The sequence below is a fragment of the Mercurialis annua genome, linkage group LG1-X (assembly GCF_937616625.2).
Source record: "Mercurialis annua linkage group LG1-X, ddMerAnnu1.2, whole genome shotgun sequence".
Classification (NCBI taxonomy): domain Eukaryota; kingdom Viridiplantae; phylum Streptophyta; class Magnoliopsida; order Malpighiales; family Euphorbiaceae; genus Mercurialis; species Mercurialis annua.
In genome coordinates, this window is record NC_065570.1 from 66,891,086 (window position 1) to 66,913,289 (window position 22,204).

The following is a 22,204-nucleotide window of genomic DNA, read 5'->3' on the forward strand; positions in this document are numbered from 1 at the left end:
TATTTTAAATTATTTTTAAATATCTATTTTATATATTATAGTTGACTTTTACATACTTTGGAATTGTAATCAAATTTAACTTCAAAATTAATAAATTAATTACCAAAATCTACTAATTTAATTTCAATAAATTCAAATTCATGTTGTACAATCTCATAGTAAATCATAATAATCCCATTAAGGACCTTGACCTGTCAGAGTGAGATAAATAGGTAATAAATAAATAAAGTATCTGTTATCTGTTACTTTCTTGTTCTTCCTTAATTATTAATTAATCACAGTTTGTAATTAAAAGTTAAAACAAACTGGCAAAACAGCTACAACTACAACAGCAGCAGCAAAAAGAAAAATCCGTTATTACTAAAGAGAAAAAAAAAACTCAAAAACAAACATTTACATTTCATTCGTACCTAATTATTTATTTAGATTTTGACTTGTTTTCGTCAAAAAAAGTCTGCAGCTGATCACGAGGGAAAAGAGAAAAAAACGCGTTAAAAAAGGATATGGAGGCGCTGCCGGAGACGACGAGGACGACGGAGAAAACGACGGCGAAGGTGGTGATAAAGAAAAGAGCTAATGGTGGCTCCGACAGTAGCAGAGGAGGTAGCAGTAACGGTAATAATGATAGTGGAGTGATTGTGGAAGAGAGAGAAAATGGAATGTTTGAGTATTTTGGATGGGTTTATCATTTAGGTACGAATTCAATTGGACATGAGTACTGTCATCTTCGTTTTCTGTTTGTTAGAGGCAAATATGTTGAAATGTATAAGCGCGATCCTCACGAGAATCCTGGTATTGTAAGTACCTTTTTTTTTACTTCTAATTTAACTATCATTAACATTGATTTTTTCACTTCAGATAATGATCTATGTAGCTGTTAGAACGCAATTGGATTATTCCATGTAGTTAGTGAACAATGAGTAATTTTGCAGTAGATGTAATGAAAATTTAAATCAGAATTATGTTGAGTATGTTCCTAAAATGTATAAGATTGTTGAGTTTGAATTGAACTTCATCAACCAATGTTGTATTCACTATGTTTATTCCATTTTTTTTTTCTGATTTCCGTGTGCTTAATTTTATATTTACTTTTGATTCTGAACCTTTTTTCCTCATCCAGAAACCTATTAGGAAGGGTGTTGCGGGGCCAACGCTTATGGTGGAGGAGGTAGGGCGTCGGAAGGTCAATGATGGGGTGAGGCTTTTGTTAATCTGGTTCTATTTTTTTCTCCCCTATTATCTATTCAGTATATTTTGTTTTATGGGACTCTTGTGTTTCTTGATGTCACTTATGATGCTTTCTTTTGTTTGTGACAAAATTGTCCGTCTCTTTGCTTTCTTTTCTTTGTAAGATCTTCATTCTTAACTTTTTTTCCTTGAATTTTGTGTAGGATCTTTATGTTTTGAGGTTTTATAATCGATTGGATGAGACAAAAAAGGGAGAAGTAAGTTGCAACTCACTCCAAATCAGTTCTCTAATTCTTACTCTAGTTTTAAGAAATACTAGCAGTCTTTTGTGTTTTTCTGGTTGTGTGTGATAAATTAAATCAATTGTTGTGACTTGCTCTTTCATGCTATAAATTGTTACCAGTTCTAAGTAGTCACACTGTTCTACTGCAATTAGAGCTTTTACACTATAATTGTCTGTTTGTGAACCACATCTCACCTTTGGTTGTAGCTGGTATGAAGGAGAACTTCACGAACTAAAGAAATTAATTGTCATCAAAAGTGATAATTTATCTAATTCAAGAGAGACTGTCAAAAGGAAATGAAGAATTGCATGAAACAAAACCTTGAGCAGGACAAGGAAGACGACAACTTGCTTATCTTGGATTGTATTTGTGATGCTTACTGTGGTTCATACATTGTTTGAATTCAAATGTAGATTCATGATTTGATTGAATGTCTATTTTCCTTTTTGTCTAGACATTCTATTTAGTTCTATATTTAAATTCTTTCAAAATGGAAAATGAGAATTAATATACCATATCAAGTTATATCTAAATCCTTGTTTCTTTTTAAGATTGCTTGTGCTACAGCAGGAGAAGCTAGGAAATGGACGGAGGCATTTGATCATGCAAAGCAACAGGTATGTTCAACTTGAGTACTGAAAATAACATGGTCTGGTATATTGAACTTGAGCATTGCAAATAACATGCTTGGTGCTAAAGTTCTTATAGTGTGCATCTCTTATATGACCATCATGGTAGAAACATTTACCACTGCATCATCTATCTTGTTAGGGGACAGATTCAGAAAATTTACTTTGGATTATTAGAGAAAACAATATTTTATAAATATAAACTCTTGACTATTAGGGAAAAAATATTACCTTACTGATTTCTTTTTTATTATAATTTTTATATACTGTAACACAGATTTATCATTATTTTTAAATAAAATTTGATTAACGTTGTTCCCTTTCAATTATTTCTCTTTATTTTGGGGTCAATATATTTAAAATATCGTTTTTTAATGTAAAATTTAGGGGCCATAGTGATAATTTATATGGTTTGAGGGCCTATATATTTAGATGATCTTTCCTAAAGAAAAAAGGTTCTGAGGTAGAAGGGGCAAGGCTCCCCATGGCCACCTATATGTATTTGCACATTAGTATTTCTTAGACCCCCAACTTTATTTTATTTTTTCAAACAGGCTTCTATTTATGTTCTGGAAGTGATCCTTAATGGTAGTTATGTTAAATATACAAGTTTATCTCATTAAACTTCTTCTTTTGACAGGCCGAATTTGAGCTCATAAGAGGTGGTAGTACAAGAAACAAGCTGAACATGGAAACTGAGTATGTACCATTGGGGTGCTTTATATTGTATAATATTTATTGAGTCTTGTGACTATACTGAAAAAATATTGTGTCATGATAACAACCAATTCTTGAGATTCTTGAGAAGCCCAATATGAAAACGAGGTAGAGTTTGTTTCACTGGAACCCAAAAGAATTGCAAACTAAGTTCATTATTCCTTTGTTGTTGGCAAAGGCTATCAATCTATATTATCAATCTTCAACATCTTGTGCATTTTTGTATTTATATAGGTATTTTCACTGACTTATAATTGTTGTCTTTTTTTTTTTTGGGAAGGATCAATTTAGAAGGGCATCGGCCTAGAATGAGGCGGTATGCTCATGGACTAAAAAAGCTTATAAGAATCGGGCAAGGTGAGGTGGTGTAAATATGTTTGAAGTCTCTAAATATGACAATTTACTATAGCAACACATTTTTCCAATAATTCATTATACAATGGAATATTTCATGGACAATAAATTTGAAGATATAGATACAGCATTCTGAAATGTTAAGTTACTTCTTGGAACTTGATAACACGTGCTCACTGTAGCATCTGCATGTCTTATGAATGGTTGTATGTACTTTTTAGAGTAACCGAACCTGAATTGTATATAAGAATAAAATATAGATTTGAAGGGGAGATACATACTTTTAAAGGATTCGAATTTCATTATGCTGCGTAAGTCGTAACTATAACAATATCCTTATAGAATATACAGAAATACTTTAGATTTATAGTGTTAAAATACTGTAAATAAAGGATGACTTGTTTGGATTTTTATCAAATTAACAGCCATACACAAGTCCCTCAAAGAAAAGGCTAATTGATTTAACAATCGCGGGACATTTCCTCTATGAAAGACACTCCATATTTCTGGCACGAAAGAAAGTTTATTTGGCCCGGGGATAAGAATCTTAAACACTTATACAAGATGATTTAAGAAATTTAGACTTCTAAAAGTTGCAAGTTTATGATATATAAGGATAGTATTTTCATAAAATCATATGAAGCTATTTAAATATCTGATTTTTAATTAATTATTTTGGTATTTTCTATTAGTATGTGTTAATTAGAGCTTCTAGGTTCACAAATAACTTAGCAGTATTTATTGGATTTTATCAAGTGAGAGCTCTGAGCCCAAAAATTGTGAATAGCTCAAGCTAGTACAACTCAACTCGATTAAATGGGATTGACTATATGGATTATTTTCTTTTAATCTGCACGTTTTTTTGCCACATCTTCAGAAAGGTCTAAAATCTTTAAATTATCTTAACCTCCTCCAAATTTACTTAAGCCTAACTCTCCCTTTCTTTTGTAAATCAACCAATATTTTTTCATGTTACTGATGGTGTCCTTTTCTTTAATATTTGCAGGTCCAGAGATGCTTTTGCGTCAATCATCAGATTTGCGTACTAATGTCACGTCGGATAGATATCATGAGGGGGAGGTTGGAGATGCCATTGAAGCGCATGAATGGAAATGTGTTCGCACTATGAATGGTATTTGTCGTTAGTATTGGCTAAAGTTTATCAAATTGTTGCCTATCAATCATTATTGCTAGAAATCATCTTTACCTTCATCATTTGTTTCTTCTATGATCCTCAAACCAGTTCCTTATGCCTCTTTCTCATTGTACATTATGCTTCACTTATCAAAATTGGTTTATAACTTTATATTATTCTTGTTTTAGTAGTGATAAAGATCTATATTAGCATCTGGATGTCCTTTGATTTGCATATGCCATTTTGAAGATTATTTTCATCAAACTTGGTTGCTTTTAGACTAATGCCTTCTCTGGGCTCTGTCACTGCACATATTTTGACTTTTTTCATGAAAATTTGAAATTATGGTTTGCACTTCGAAAATGAGTGAATTTATTGATATTAACACATGCTTCAACCGTGGCATGCAGATGTGGTCATGTTACTAGATCATGTAAAATTACCTTAGTGACGGAAAATCATACTAGCAGATTTAGCAGCTTACAATCAATAATTCCATAGTTTTCGAAAATATAGCTATTGCTAGAAGCTAAGTTTTGATTCAACCAAATAAATAATTGTTTATCTCTGACTTGGTTGTGATTGTAATTTGCATATAATAAGAAAAGTATATGCCAAAATTAATGTTTATTCTCCAAAAACGGCCATGTTTGTTAATTGGAAAATAGGTAAGAGCTTTCATGATGATTAATTTTACAGTCTAGTTTCTGTTGCTTTTTGGCCAAGTATCAAAGCAACAATTTATTGATTGTCTAAAAATGGAAAAGTACCAAACTGCAACAGAGATGAGTTTACAAATTTTTAGGCTGGATACAGATTGGCTTTTAGCCATTAAATGAACTAATTCTAAGCTATATTAAGTACATCACTTGCTTATTGAAAGAAAATCAGGACCACCGAGAAGGTCAATGAACCGAGAAAGAGGAGGAAAGTTTGGAAAAACATGCATGAATTGTAAATTGTTTCTTTTCTTGCATAATAGTCTCTTTTAGTTGGTGAATGGTGATTACAAGGCCTTCCTGAAAATGCAATAATTTTTTTTTTTTCATAAAAAGGTTAGTGACTGATCATGTAGACACTTGATACTGTCATGTTGGTGTATGTACATCATTAATTGGTTTTAAAGAAAATTAGAAAAACATTCATCTCAATTTCTAATACAAATTTCATTTCCTGTTGGTTTCAGGTGTTCGAATTTTTGAGGATGCCTCTAATTCTAAGGTATTTTTCATTGTACATGTCGCACTATTGTAAACAATTTATTCTCAAGAGATTTCATGTAAGAAATGGAGGCTTCAGTACATGGTTTATGGGGCTTTCTGATTTCAATCTAGTTTAAATTGAGGAGCGCATAATAGAAAATGTCCCTCTTAGAAAAGAGAGAGCATTATCATCTAACACAATGTATTGCCGTTAGTAAATAGAATTAATATATAGATAAATTATAGATGACTCATTCAGGTGATTTCTTAAAATGGTAATTGCATGGTACTCCCTCCATCCCAAATTGATAGGCATTATTTCAAGTTTATTTATTCCAAATTATGGACACTCTATTACTCCCTCCGTCCCAATAGAGTTGTCCACTTTGAGAAATTTTTTTGTCCCGAAATTCTTATCCACTTGCAAAAAGTAACTAATTTTTACACTCAATTTTCCTTTATTACCCCTATTTAATATCCACTAATGAGTAAATTGAAAGTAAATTGCAAGTGGACCCTATATTAAATAGGGGTATGACAAAAAAAATAAGGATAATTTTATAAAACTCATAAACGATAATTGCTTTTCTTAAACTGTGTGATAAAGGCAAAGTGGACAACTCCATTGGGACGGGGGAGTATTACATTTATTAAGTTATTGTCAAATGTACCCCCGTTAATTATAGTGGAGTCTTCAAAAGAATCAAAAAAACTCAAAAAGACAAAACCTACTACTATATTAAATAAGTACGAACGAGGTATTTTAAATTAACTCATTCTAGAGAACCTAAATTTTTTAATACCCTTATTTGTCCTAAACTGTAGGTTTCTTTGCTCATCCATGATTACCCGTTTGCTTACATTTTATTTATTGTGTTGTACCAGACTGAACATGTGAACAACCTGAAGAGCTTGAGTTTAACTTTCATAATTGTGTACTTTGTGTAGACTGGTAAGGGAATTCTTGTGCAAGCTGTTGGCGTAATTGATGCCAGTGCTGATACTGTTTTTGAAGTCATTTTAAATGTTGATCGGCATCAAAGATATGAGTACGTTACTTGACCAGTCTTCTAGAGTTTTCAAAGTAACAAAGGAATACTTGCTTGAGAGATGTAAATACATAGTTGATACATTTTATATTTTACAATGATTCTTTTCATCTGATTTGTTAAAGGAAAAAAATCATTACAGGTGGGATGCTTTGACAGGTGACCTGGAGCTTTTGGATTCTTATGATGGACACTATGATGTTGTCTATGGGACGTTTGATCCAAAATACCTCACTCGGTAAATTAATAGTATATTTCATTTTGTGTTTTTCGAATTTCATATCTGCATTGCTGCCTATTTGTCATGAGTGTCTGTTTGATTTAGCTGAGTTGAAAATTTATCCACAATTTAGGTGTTTACATATTCTCTTTTTTTAACCTTAAAGGCCCAAATCTTTGTAAGTTGTGTAAATAAATCTAAATAAAGCCATTCACCTTTCATTTTATATGGACCAATAAGCAGTTGTCTTTCGAAATAGGTTTTTGACAACCTACCAATTAGTTTGGAGTAAAATCGGTTAGTTGGATTATTTTGGTTAAACCGTGAAAGTCCCTCTTGCTACCCTGCTGGCCTGAAAGTCCCTCTTGCTATCTTGTTACAATTGCTTATTTTATTATGAAAAATCTTCAGTGTTCTCAGTCTTAGTTCCTTATATCAATAGAAGATAACATGCTAGCCTATTTATACATCTAAAGTAATTTACAAACAATCATTTTATAATATATTTATCTTTCAGTTGCATATGTCATTACTATCTTTTGCATAATATATCTTACTTATAATTTTGTTCTGGTCCTCCAAATTCAAAACTGGGAAGAAAGTTTTTTATATGTATAGCACTTAAGATATGTTGGAAATATCAAGACATTAATTATCGAGTTGTCTCTTTATCTTAAGTTCATGTTGTTTCTTACATGATTTTTTTTTTATGTTTACTTGTTTGATAATGTCTTTCACAGTTGGCGGTCTAAAAGAGATTTTGTCTTCTCTAGGCAATGGTTTCGCGGCCAAGATGGAACATACAGTAAGCAAACATATTGCTTAATTTATAAAACTTTTGCCATCACGTTATAGGAAACACCATCTTGAACTAGCCTCTCTATCCTCCCTTGGTTTCTAAGAATGTCTAAGGCTTCCTATCTCAATCTCATCACCAGATTGGCATTTTTATGTTGTGGTACGACCATAATATTGCTGGTTTCGTGATAATGGCATGAATTAGGCGGATTTGAAGTCTTGGATAATCTGTCAAATTCTGACCTTGGGCTGCTGATGTGAAGTGAGGTTTCCAAGTTTAGGAATTATTTAAACTATTTATTATTCATTAAACTAGTCTTGTCTTGTAATATTGTATTTGGGTTGTCTAGTTTCTAAAATCATTTAGGAAGTATTTATCGATTAGGTAAATTTAAAGTTTAAGTTTTTTTTAAGGATTATTTCTGATTATTTTTTAATTATAACTTGGAGTTCTCTTCGGCATTGATTAAGCTTGTCATTACAATACATGTTTAACAAAATGCAGTTACAGTTATAGTTTGATGGGCCAATATGGTATTTGGCGTAATATAGTGCAAGATAGGATTTTGAATGAGCTGCTCTGCTGAAAACTGATAAACATACCAAAATTAGTGTGAATCACGGTCTGATCCATTTTGTCTCACTTCTTATTTTACTTATAACATTGGTTTTTGCTTTTTTCATTTTCGTACTGTCTTGTAGATCATTACAGTAACTAAATTGTGGTCATTTTTCTGGATAGCTGACATAATTTTCATTTATTTATGTAGCAATTTTGCATTTTCCAGCCGTACATAAGAAGCGGCCACCAAAATCTGGATATCGACGTACAAAAATCAACCGTAAGAGAAATAAATTTATACATTGAAATATTTCTAGAATACCTGAAGCATTTGTCTTGCTCAACTGCTTACTGCTGCACATTTCATGAGAATGTTAATAATTTAAGTTTAAGCAGTCAAAATGATCTGAATGTTGTAAACTGCATCTACATTGGGAATCAAATCGATTTTGAAAAGCTTTCAGTGTATCATGCATACATTAGTTTAACATAATGAAGGTGGTGTTGGACCCAGAGGGAGCCAAACACTTGGGCAGAGTACAACCATTAGCCATATAAGAGAACCACAACGATGGGTTTGAAAACTATGGGTTCGAAACCATATTCAAACGAAAAGTTTAAAGCATGGATAGGTCATTCTCATTTATTTATTCCTCACTCCACTCATATCTTTTTATTGTGGATTTCTGTCACACTTAAAATCCTAACAATCTCTTACCCCCTTATATGTTCGTCATTCCACTTATATTTTTCCATTGTGAAATTTTCATTTTTATATTCCAACAATCTCATCCTCATATGTGAAACTCTTCCACATTTTACCCCTCTCTTCTAAGAGGAATCCATTTACTCCACCAAACCTACTTTTTCAGAGTGTGTGATTATGCTTGCTTCAAGAGCTCACATGCCATACCTTGCTATTACCAAGGCACACTTGAAAGTTTTCCACTGTTTCTCAAGTCACGTCTTATCACCTCCTTGGCCTTTTTATCTATAGTTGCATTGTCTCCTATTTTCTCTCGGTTTTTATTCATAACTTTGGGATGAATAATTTGATTGTGTTGGAATTCAAATTTTCCATTATGAATCAGCTGCTAGCTTGCAGACTTATGTTTCTGTTGATGCATGTTTATGTATTATCAGATCACTAATCTTCTCTCAAGAAGACATTTCTGCGTTTTGGTTGAATTTTTACATTTTTATCTGCCCAGTGAAAGTGTATCTGCTCCATGTTCAATGCTCTCAGTTACAAACATGACCCTCAATTGACTTGCCCTTGTTTTTGTCTCACGCTCTTCTCTTATTGTTACTGTAGCTTCTACATGGGAGATTAGAGATTTAAATGCACCAATGGGTTCAAATACCACCAGATGTATCCTGACGCAAACATTGGAGATACATCATGCAGGATGGTTAAGATGGAAGACAAACCGTTGCTCAAAGTTTGAAAAGACTATCCCTTATGCATTGTTGTCTCAAGTTTCAGGTTGGTTTTAATATTTATTCTTGTTCTCCTTATTTGCTATATCTATCACACAAAACTGTGGTTTATTATGACCTGCATGGGTGGACTAGTTTGCTGGATACCCACTTCCCACTTGCCAAAATATCCCTTGTTAAAACCTATTTTCAAGCAGTTTTTGTATCTTATTGATGACGGTTTTGAAAATTGAAAAAGGAATTCAAGAATGTGTCTCTCTAGTCATTAGATGTGTCTTGATTGTGCATGATGATAACAGTTTAGCTAGCAGAATAATTCGCCTTTTTGATGATTTTTTCAAAGGGGCGCTAAAAGTTCAATTATCACAGATGTTCAGTTATTTTATTTCTTCAGGATAAAACCAAAGAAGACAATATACATTCTGTATTACAACTTTTTATGAAATATTAATTGTAGGGGCATTTGTTTACTCTCAATTTATTGCTGAGCAGGTTTGAAGGAATATATTGGAGCTAATCCTGCTCTAAAAACTAAATATGCCACCACGGTTATCCATTCAAAAATTTCTGAAGATTTCACCTCCAGCAGTGAATATGGGGATGCAGAAATCCAAGATGAGTTCTATGATGCAATTGCTGCTGATTCATCATCATCAGAAGAGAGTGAGGATGAAGGTCAACCAGTCAAGGAGGTTGTTCTCTTTCTTTATTAATTCTTATCGTCTCTTTTTTCTGTATTGGCATTCTGAATAAGTCTCATTACTGAATTTATATCAAACTTTCTTACGTTGCATTGGTATCTTGTGAATTGCTTTTATATAATATAAGTCATAAAAGAAAGAACTCAAATGAAAGCTGCCATTTTATAAAACAGGACAAGAAAGTCAAATTGAAGAATGTTTCATGGGCCATTGCAAGCTTAGCTTTGAGACGAAATTCAGGTCCTTTCATTGCTTATTTATATATTTTAAATGTATTTATGCAATAAAACATCAATATCCATAATGTTCTTATTCTACTGTTTCTTTTGCATTGGTATTTTGGTTTTCTAATTATATTGGAGCTTCGATTACAAAAGCAGTCCCCTTCTTTCATAGAAGAGAAGTTGTCTGCTTTTTACTCATTTCCTTGATGAGGAAACTTGGCATTTTTTTTTCTTTAATGATATATTAACAGAGACGACATTTAGAGGAATAAATACTGTGTATAATTGTATATATTTTGACATATCTTTTGCTTTTGCCTGCTCATATGTTTTATGATCAATATGATTAATTTTATTGTCACTAGCCTTCTAATTAAAGACCTATTATTATTAACTGTTGCTTCAATAATTTTAAATAGTGACAATAGCTTCAATAGTGAACTTCAATAGTTAATTTTAGCCATTTTTTTATGAGTATTTGATTCTCCCTCTTTTTTTTTCTATTTAGAGAAAAATGCCAAGTACTGCAATTGTTTATATTATTGAAAGTTGACAGCCACTATTTTACCATTTAATAAAAAATTACTCGTAGAACATTCTTAGCTAATTTGCAGCAGTCGTAATGTAAAATAGTATCTTGGTTTCTGTTCCACCATCTATACTAACGGTTATGCTTGCAGCTCTCGATGCGAATAAGGAATTGGATTCTAGTGTAGCTCCAATTGATATTGATATAAGCCAATTCCATGGCTACCTACCCAAAGGAAAGGATGAGAAGGACTCGAGTTGTTGGACTTCTCCAAATGGCAATGGATTTATGATTAGAGGAAAAACTTATCTAAAGGATCATGCTAAGGTTTTCTTTTTCTTTTTTCTTTGTAAAAAGCATTCATTTTGGTATGTACTGTAAGCTGTGTTTTATACAAAGATTTCTTTCATGGTGCATCCTGTATCAGATCATTTGGTAGTTAAGAGTGGGTCAAAAAAAATATTTGTAGTCTAACTGCTTTGACATGGAAGAGCAGAAAATGGCCTTTTCTAGTTAAATATCTGTAATGAATGCAACAAAGTTTTATTTTTTATTTTTGCAGATCTGAGATTACTTTGTGGGTAAAAATTGTCTGAACTGGAAATGAACTTGCTTAGCTTTCGTTTTAATAACTATTGTTTTTGCTTTCTGCTGCTATACCATGGGAGATTTAACTTTTAATATTGTTCAGATAATGGGTGGGGATCCCCTGCTTAAGCTCATAGCCGTGGATTGGTTCAAAGTTGATAACACTATGGACAGAATTTCATTGCATCCCAAGTGTCTTGTGCAGGTAAACTATAGTTTTCAAGTTACCAGTGTGTGGAGGTAAACTATAGTTTTCAAGTTACTAGTGTGTGGAGGTACCAGTCCTTTGTAATTGTTTTTATTTCTTATAATTGGTCTGGAACTTCTTTTTCTTATGCTTTTTATAAGCATTCAATTATTTTCCCTAGCAGAAAGGGCCTTTGTTGTTTATGAATTGAGAAAATTTGTGAATATGAAGGACTAAAATGAACTGCTCAAGAAAGGAGACTGGATTATGGGATTTTGTAAAACTGCTAATTAAGCTAAAGAGGGATGCTTGGATATTTAGGATCCAGTTTATCCCTTTACCTTTTTCTGGGATAAGATTGTATTTACATATAGGGAAGGATGACTTACTTTTTACCATTGCAATTATCAACTCTTCTGTTCAAAAATTCTTCATTCATTGCTACTGTGAGTTCGCTGTCTTCTCAATGCAAAAATTTATCCTGTTCACTTTAACCTTTCTATTTAATAGCTAGTGGATTCTAGGTCCTTAGTCGTCTGTTGGAAAACAATTGCAAAATATTTGGTGAATGAGATTTTCGTGGATTTTTTCTTGAAAAAATATTGTGTTTGTAATTTAATTTCTAATTAAATTGCAGTTTTGCACTGCAGAAGGATTTTTTTTTTATTTTTTTTTTTATGAATACAGCGAAAGAAAAGTTATTTGTCATTAATTATATTTTTGTCCATTTCAGACAGAGGCTGGAAAAAATCTTCCTTTCATCCTCGTTATCAATCTTCAGGTATGTTGATCAATGCATTTCAATCTCCTTCTTGCCCTGTTTTTGCACCAAGTAAATAATAAGAAGTCCATAAATTTAGCGTTCCTCCAACCCTGACACTTAATTTTGAATTTGTAGCAATAGTCCCTACCCTCTAGTTTCTCTTTCTAATGTGCGCGCCATGTTGATTTTGATTTCTTGTATTGACAAACATAGAATCAGGATCTGATCATGAATGAGAGAAAAATTTGAGCTTTAACCCAATTGTTAACAAGTAACATAGTCTCTCTCTTATTGATTAGCTATAACGTTCCCTGTCAGCTTATTTCACTGAACCAAAAACTGTCATGGAATGCCAGCAAGCCAAAAATCTTAGTGAAAGAAACTGTGCACTTATTAAAAAATTGCTGTAAGGTCTAAAAATCAATACAATTTATGTTTCTTTCAAGGAGTTTTTTTTAGCTGACCTCTGATGAGCCACAAATATAACACAGCGATGAGTACCTCCAGCTTTATATTCATCCAAGTCTACATAAATTTAAAAATACCAAATCAAACTACCCTTGAATTTCCTCAGGAGAGTAATAAATATAACAAAGAAGGATGCTAGTTTGTTAGGTTGATGAACAGCATTGACATATTAATTAGATACCTTAAAAAATATTTCTGGTTTTAAGAAGGTTTTATCTATCTTTTAAATACTAATCTGTATGTTACATTCCTCTTTCAGATTCCAGGAAAACCAAACTACAGTATGGTACTCTACTATGCCTCAGACAGGCCAGTAAATGAACAATCTTTGTTGGGTAAATTTATTGATGGCACAGACATGTTTCGTGATTCGAGATTTAAACTAATACCAAGTATCATTGAGGTATTAAACACATTTAAGCATGTGATGGTGCACCACTCTTTTGGCTTTTTGCTTCATTGCAATGTGGTGGAAGCTCATCTCTTTTTAAAATTGGCAGGGATACTGGATGGTCAAGCGTGCAGTTGGGTCAAAAGCTTGCCTTTTGGGCAAAGCTGTAACCTGCAAATATCTCAGACAAGACAATTTTCTGGAGGTAATAATTTTTCCATTTTTCTTCCTCATGGCAGGCTTGCTAGAGTTCTCAAGCTTTTAATATTCGTATTAGGGAAAAATACATTATTGTTTTTGTAGTATTCAAGATTTAAGATGGCAGGTTGAGTTCTACTATTTTTCCATCTTTATTTTGTGTTACTGTTTGAATAAAACTATTACTGTTTCTTTCTTTTCTGTGCATATGAATATCAATTTTTTTTTTCATTTACCCCTGTATTCATGGAAAAACTGCATTATTTTCTAGTAAGTAGCCTGGTCAGGGATTTAACAATGCACTTCTTTTTTTATTCAGAACATGTTTTTAAATTTTTCATAGGTAAAAAGAATGAAAATGTAAAAATTTTCCAGTTGATCTTTTTCAGTAGTGTAGATCTGTTCCAAAATCAAATTTGATGAAAGATGCTACTCTAATTGTTTTTTTCACCATGTATCATACACTGAAATAACGAACATTGGACACTGTAATGCAGTAGTGGAGCCTTAAGAGTTAAGATCAGACCTCTGCCACTCTGGCTTGGTATCTAGTGAAGTTGCAACTTTGATATGCATGTTTACCCATTGTGTTCAAGCATGCATGAACACATAAATATTTGTTTAATTCACTGTAGTATGAAAATATAGGGTTAATTACCAAAAAAAGAAAAACTTTCAGGATCTTGTCAATCATTGCCCAATCTTTTAAAGTTTTCAAATTATATTACCAAACTTCAATTTGATTTCAATTATGCCAATCAGATCAAATCAAACTTGAGTATGAAAATAGTGGGTTTAATTACCAAAAAAAGAAAAACTTTCAGGATCTTGTCAATTATTGCCCAATCTTTTAAAGTTTTCAAATTATATTACCAAACTTCAATTTGATTTCAATTATACCAATCAGATCAAATCAAACTTGATTTCGCGGATCTAGCTGATGTGGCAAAGATACCTATTTAGTTAAAAAAAGTACCGAGTCAGCTAAATAAGAATGCTGATTAATCTGGTGACTCATTTTCCCACTGTCTCCATATCTAGTGAAGTTGCAACTTTGCTATGTAAATTTCCACATTCCGTATTCAAGCATGCATGAGCAGATAGTTATTTATTTACTTTACTTATAATATGAAAACATTTAATTGGCACTCTGCATCTTTATTCTACAATGAAAATTAGAGGGAGTGTTGAAGATACACATTTGCGAGTAGAAGGTTAAGTGTTTGAAGTTGTATAAATATCTCCTATATCACCACATTTATGTTAAATGACTAAGATGAGAATAAATTATTCAATCTTTCCATCTATGGGCACTGTTTCATTTCATCACAATCTGTTATTGACTTATTGCATTACCAACCTTTTTGTCTTTTCTTAATTTTTTACTTTAGTGTAAAGCTCATAAGATTGAAATAGCTTGATATTTTGTTGTACCAGTGATAAATCTAGTTTTTAAAAGTGGAAGTATGCGTATTAGCTAACTTAGAGGTTCACTTTTGCACAACGAATTCTTGCAGTAAAGTTGGCCTGCTAGTTATATACCTATTAACTTAACTATTGCTAAAACTATGTGCAGATTGATGTAGACATAGGATCATCGTCTGTAGCAAGGAGCGTCATTGGCCTTGTACTCGGATATGTCACAAGCTTAGTTGTTGATCTTGCAATTTTGATTGAGGTTCGTGTCCTTATGGCGCATTTATTTTCAAAGAAGTTTTATTCTTTTATATTATGGCCCTTATGGGACATTGATAGTAGATGGTGTGTCTATTGGAACTTGTTATACACTTATAAACTGCTGATGTTGAAAGAAAATACAAAACATGTTATGAGCTGTTGTGCTTGTATTGCAGGCAAGAGAAGCAGAAGAGCTGCCGGAGTATGTTCTTGGGACTGTTCGGTTAAATCGTGTGAAGCTTGACTCTGCTGTACCGTTGGAGGGTTAGCATTTACGTTTCTCAAACGTTCATTAGTTTGCTAATTCTTTATGTACAATGATGTTGTTAAGTTAGGTAGGCATACCCCCATGTTATCCAATTTAGTTACATAAACAAACACCTGGCTATTGTAATGTAGTAATATGTACATGTAGACTATATCTATACACAAACCAAGAAAAAAATATGTATCAAGCTGAATTTACATTGATTGGGTTGCAGCTTGTAAATCTGTAAAACAAAGATTTGAATATACTATTATAGGCCAACTGTGTTACACCTGAATTGTTAAATATATTCCATGCCCTAAATTGATGCTCGCTAATCGATGGCCTTGATTTGTTTGGTTTATGATCAAGAATCGGAATGGATATAGGAATTGAAATTAGAGGGAATGGAAATTACTATAGGATTCATTTTATATATTGCTTGGTTGAGTAGAGAATGATAATGAAGTTGATTCTCTTGGAGGAATGAGAATGGGTGATTTCTGGTGATGAAAGACTTTCATTCTCATTCATTTGTAATTTTTTCAACCACATAAACTATGAGAATAATCTTCTATATTTAAATAAAAAAACCCTAGCCGTCTCTCTCTTTGAGAAACCTCTCAAACCCTAGTAAGTTTTCTTCTTTTTGTCATTTGGGAGGTGGTTTTTGGCCATTCTTGGCCTAAAATCACCTCCCTAATCTCTCATATTCAGTCTTTTTAGCTTTTTTCCATAGTTATTGTCTTTAATTTTGAATAAAATTTCTTTCTTGGCCATTTATGGTCTAGATCTAGAAATTATTTTCTATTCTAGTATCTTAATTTCATTAGATCTGATCTAATCAAAATTAAGAGTAGTTTTTTTTCATCGTTAGAGATGAAATTGTTTTTTGCGATGCAAGCGACTTGGATCTCTAAAACAGTTAGAGCCACCATCTTACGACGGATTTCACCAAATATCGGTATGTTTTGCGTCAATATCGATGATGTCTTTAATGTTCAAGAGAAGAGATATGTCACAGAAGATGTGATTAGGTACTTTAACGATGAAGTTATAGCTGCTAGCTGTAGCAGTCGTGCGATTAAAGTTAATATTATCATGGCAAGCGAAGCTAATCTAATTCCCTTTATTTTAAAGGTTGTAATGGATGCCTTCAACAACAACTCTTTGCTTTGTAATATTATCAGTTTGATAGCAAATGACTACTTTAGCTTAATTGAGATGCATAAATGTTGTTTTAATAGAAAATCTCATGTGGTAGCATATGACTATTTTAGTTTATCTAATTGGTTGGGGCATGTCCCTCCGATTATCAAATTCTATGTATTGGCTGATCAATCAGCTTTTGATTAATAGAACTTTTTATCTCAAAAAAAAAAAAATCTTCTATATTTATTCTCAATACTCTTTAAATTTAGTGAATCAAACTATTCCCCAATTCTTTCTAGATATTAAACCTCTTATAATCTTGATTTTATTATGTTTATATAGACTTTGAAAAAGCCTAGAGGCTTATTTCGACTGGAGATCAAATTTGAGATTGCAGCATTAGGAGCTGATCAAACGGTTAAAATAAAAAGATTTAAAATAAAGCTGTTGGTGGAGTTGCTGTGAACTTTTGAATTTTACCTAACATCTCCAACAATAAAGGATCCAAAATATTCAGTTTGAACCGAATCAAATAAAAAAATTAAAGAATTAATTTTTTAAAATTAAATGTAATAGTCGATTAAGTTGATTTTTCAATTTGAAGTCCTTCACTATTCTTTAAAGCAGAACAATATCTTTTTTTTTGAACAAATGAGAATATCATTAAGAAGAGTGAATGTCAGCATACAAAAGAGCTTTGAGCTCAGGAGGTGGACATAGGTATCACACAGAATTATACAAAACAAAGCTTGCTTTGCTCACCCAAACAGCAACACAGTTTTGTTTGCGATTAATATGCGTAAAATTACAAGCTAGTAGTAGAAGCAAGTTCTTTACTCTCTTCAATAATTGGCTTGATATCCCACGGAATAATTTCACTGTTGCAATTACAGCAGCAGATACAAGAGTCATATTCACAATCTACTCTTGACCATCGAGTTGATTGAGAACAATATTTGATATTGCCACTTTGAGCATTCTAATATTTATTTTACAAAAAAATATATCAAAGGTGGTTAAAATTTTTTAAATCTTACACTTCATCCATTTTTTTTAATTTTGGCATTTTTACCCAAACGAAAATGTAAAAGAAAATACACAGGAAAGGAAGTGTCGCTTTCTTAAGTCACTTTGCTAACTGCAACCACTATCCTTTTCCTTTTATTTTAAAACTAATTCCCAGTTATGCTTTTTCTAATCATTGGAAATTAGTGTTTGTGGAATATTATGTTGTATTTCTTTTCTAAATTTTCGCATGCATTATTTACATATATAGCATCAGTTGATATGTATTTTACAATTAATTTTTTTATTAAATTTAATCACGATATTTAAAACAATCATTTCTATTAATCAGTCTATGAAAAAGAAAGGTTGTCCAATCCACTTCTTTCTGTTTCAATCAAAAAATTATGTTTCAATGAATTATATTATGTACCAATGAGTTATAAGCGCTAGCATCCTATTATGTTCTAAGTTCAATTCCTTTAACAAATACATTTTTTTTAACAATCAAATAAAAATTAAAAAATTAAGTGACATGCATCTCAATTTATTTGTCTTTAAAGTTAATTACCTTACAGTTTATATTTTAGAAAATTACATAAGAAATAATTAAAAAAAATAACATTAAATTAGCAGAATCTAATCAATTAAATATCCATTTAACTCATATTGTTCTAATGATGAGATCAAGTATATATTTTTTAAGCGAGGTCTTGAGGTATATCATAATTAACATTTTAATATTTTTTATTTTAAAAGTTTACTTAATGGTCCCTCGGTTTTAATTATGTTAATTGAAAGACTCTTCCGTTAATTTGAGGGACTAAATCGTTGAACGGAACCAAAACTGAGGAACCAAAATCGTTTAATAAAATTAAAAGTCATGGACCAAATTGTTCACGAAATTAAAGATGGGACACCTAATCGTTTGAAAGTAAATATCGAAATTAATAGAAGGGTCTAATAGTTAACGGAATTGAAATTGATAGATCAATAAGTAAACTTTTAAAATAAGAGATATCAAACTATTAATTATAATATATCATAATTTATATTTTTTTAAAGAAAAATATAGATTTGAAAGCAAAGCAATGCATGGGATTAGGATTAAGCTGATTTTGGTCTTTTGACTAGAAAATAAATAAAAATAGGAAAAAGTTAGTTCCTTTGTCCTAAAAAGGTGGGATTATTACAGCCTCCAAGGCCACACGGTCGGTGCAGCGTCCTTTTTAGTAATTTGTCCGTTCCGTGGAGAGGAAAGTTTGTAGACTTAATTTATAATAAGATTTTAATTTATAGTTAAAAAAAAAGACTATCACTTGGATTTCTATATTTAATTTATTTAAATAAAAAATTATATCTTACTAAAATAATTTTCTTTTATTATACTATTTGTCCTCATAAATAGCTGAGTTATTTTCATTAATCAACACACAATCATTCATCAAATAAAACCCAAAACTCAGACTTTTTAATTTTCGAATTAAATTTTAAAAGTAGTTTTAACATTAATTCTGCTTGGATTTTTAACCTCCGAAATAATAGTGTTAGTTTAACACTAATCCCGCTCGGACTCCCAAATTTCCGAATTAGTATGGTACTGATAAATCACTAACTGGGATCCGAGCTTCTATCAGCCTGCACACCACAAACAGAACAGAGGTCAGAAGGAACTCCGGTGGAGGTCACCGAACGTTCACTCCGACGCTCAAGTGAGTATTTCAAGTAGGGGAAGAAGAAGAAGAGAAAGAGTAAACTGAGAGTAGAGAAAAAGAAATTACCTAGGGTTTGTTCTTAAACCCTCTATTTATAGTTAGGGTTTAAGGACAAACCTGCCTTGCTGGCAGGCTGTGAGTCATGCGGTCCCAGAATTCAGTTATGCCTACGTGGAAGAATATCCCTGCGGGAGGCGCGGTTTGTTAGGTGTGTTAGAGGGAACATTCCTCACGTACTTGTCAGAAGATCTTCTGTGGTCCCAGGATCTGGTACACGAGCGTGTGCTCTTGGGCAGGACCTCGGAGCCCGGTCAGACCCTGAAGCCCGGATAACTTGGGGACCAAGTTATCATGGTTCTTGTATTTGAGAATATCTCGAAGCTCAGGTCGTTATGATCCGATCTTTCGGGTCTATGAACCCGGAGCTCGGCCCGGGTCTGAGTTGGATATGACTCGGAGCCCGGATAGAATCCTTGGTCCGACCTTATCGAACATGAATGTCTCGGATGATGTTCGAATGCCCATCGATCCGGTGACCCCCCCAAGTCGTGTGATCTATGATTTTGAGAAGGTCAGACGTTGTTATCAGGTCGGTGAAATGCTTGACTTAGTGATGTTCGTTCCTGGCGAGGTTGCTTCGCCCCTATTAGATGTGCTACGTTATCAGGTACTATACGTAATTATATGACGTTAGCTTATATTCTAATTAGACGTTAATGTTATTATTAGTACAAAAAGACATTCTTCCTCATAAAATTTAACAAATAATAATAATTTTATTTATTTTATTTATATTAATTATCAATAAATTGTTAAAATTAAAAACCGTAAAATATACCGTTTAAACAAAACAAAATCAATTTACGTTTTTTTAAAATAAAAATATTGATTTTCGGACTCACCGGGCGGAGGAGCAGAATTGCTCCTTCTTTCACTCTTTCTTCCATGGAAGGAGAACGGCGGTGGGTCCGAGGAAGTCGGGCGACGGCGGCGGCGGATTCAATGGAAGCGTGTTTCGTTTTATTATTTTTTTATTAAAATTTTAAAAAATAATTAATTTTAGGACTTGTTTGAATGTTTTTAAAGTTGAAGGACTTATTTGTATTTTTTTAAATAGAAAAAAGTATGACTTTTGTTGTTTTAAATATTTCCATCCTTAATTTAATTAAATTGTCATTTTTTTGTAATTTGGGGTAAAATTGAGACATAAAAACCTAAATAAGTGTACAAATGAATTTTTTTCTAAGACAGAGTATAAATGAAAAAAAAGTTCAAAATGGGTGGTTTTTAAGTAATTAAAAAACATTGTCAATTCTGATGTGAATTTTAATTGATAAATTGAATGCAAATTTAGAGTAAATGTGATGTGAATTTTAATCATCAATGAATGTTTTGTAGATATGTATGTAGATATTGAATTTTGAGTAGGACCAATATTAGTACGCAGAAGGTAATTGATTGATTGTGGTTGCAGAAGAAAATGGGGAGTGACAGCACATTAAATGAGAGCTCATAAACATAATAATGGCAAGCAATGGCTTAATTATGTCTCATCACCCCCTTATTCTTCCTTTGCATTGCAGGCTCCCTCTCGTGATGCCATAATACTCGCACTTAGCCTCTCGTGTTTCTTGTTTGCCAGCCATTAATGTAGCCTTCTTTTTTTGTTTTAGCATCCAAACGAAACACCATTTCGGCCGAATCGATAAAAGAACGACATTCTCCTATGAGATCTCTAATTTTGCCGTGGATCAGGTCGTTTTTTTAAAAACATTTTTGTGCAAGTGATGCAAAACAGACTCTCAATCACGTCATCCTTGTGATAATACAACCAATAAATACCATTTTAGTAACATCCAAACTACTATAAAACTCGTAAAAATATCAAATTACTTACTGCTATATTTTAATTCAGATAGAATCGAATCAAATTAAATATAATAAATCTGATTTTAGTTTAGATTTTATTGAATGGAATCGGAGCAAACATAATAACCATTGATAACTTACCAATATTTTTTTGATTTTAGTTAGTAGTCGTTGAGATAGTATCGTATTGAAGACGTTAATTGCAATTATTAAGTTTGAATTGTGACCTCGAATCAGGGCATTTTCTGCTAAGGTTACACACATGTCTAGAATAGACCATGCCCCTTTAGTGTTCTTCTAGGACACAAAAGCCTTAAGCTAATCATAATTGATAATACCACAAAATTAGAGGTAAAAACAGATTTGCTTTTACCTTTCTACTGTGTTTTTCTTTTCACCACTTGGTCAATCCTAGTGATTACTATTATTTCTTTATAAAATTTAGGCTGAAAATATATATAAAAAATTTAAATTACTCGAAAAGAGCACATAATTTTTTTTATATTTTTTTATCATTTAAACCTTCAATATTTTTAGATGGCGCAAATAGACACTTAAATTTGATAAAAACCACATAAATAATTAAAAATAGAAGAGGTTAAATGTCAAAAAATAAATTAAAAAGGCTTAAATACTCTTTTCAAAAGAAAAAAAATGATATTAAGAAATTAAGTGACAAAAAAACTTATGTACTCTTTATGAATAATTTGAAGAATTTTTATATACCTTTAATCTAAAATATACCTTTCTAATTTAAATTTTATGAAATTTACTTTATAAAAATTTATAGTTATATGTATTATATATGTATATATCATTAAATATATTTTTTGTAAATACTAATGTGAATTGTATCGTAGAAATAGGATAAATTGTTTTTTTTTTTTTTTTTTTTTTTTTTTTTTGTCAAAG

General features: G+C 31.9%; 1 protein-coding gene across 1 annotated transcript; it reads left to right on the forward strand.

Annotated features, from left to right (window-relative positions):
- The first annotated feature begins 308 nt into the window (after positions 1-308).
- LOC126658688 (protein ENHANCED DISEASE RESISTANCE 2-like) lies at positions 309-15,849 on the forward strand. Its single transcript, XM_050352681.2, has 22 exons — positions 309-797; positions 1,121-1,195; positions 1,392-1,445; positions 2,024-2,089; positions 2,742-2,800; positions 3,099-3,175; positions 4,179-4,304; positions 5,494-5,528; positions 6,458-6,558; positions 6,701-6,796; positions 7,519-7,583; positions 8,347-8,418; positions 9,454-9,624; positions 10,071-10,270; positions 10,453-10,519; positions 11,184-11,359; positions 11,724-11,825; positions 12,541-12,588; positions 13,298-13,441; positions 13,539-13,634; positions 15,204-15,305; positions 15,481-15,849. The coding sequence occupies exons 1-22, from the start codon at positions 504-506 to the stop codon at positions 15,571-15,573; spliced, it is 2,319 nt and encodes a 772-aa protein (XP_050208638.1). The 5' UTR covers positions 309-503; the 3' UTR covers positions 15,574-15,849.
- The last annotated feature ends 6,355 nt before the right edge of the window (positions 15,850-22,204 follow it).

Excerpts from the sequence above, each read along its gene's own strand:
- LOC126658688 (XM_050352681.2), top strand. The coding sequence starts at position 504 with ATGGAGGCGCTGCCGGAGACGACGAGGACGACGGAGAAAACGACGGCG. Across the intron at positions 4,305-5,493 it reads ATGTGTTCGCACTATGAATG|GTGTTCGAATTTTTGAGGAT; the intron begins GTATTTGTCGTT and ends TGTTGGTTTCAG. Across the intron at positions 6,559-6,700 it reads GATCGGCATCAAAGATATGA|GTGGGATGCTTTGACAGGTG; the intron begins GTACGTTACTTG and ends AAATCATTACAG.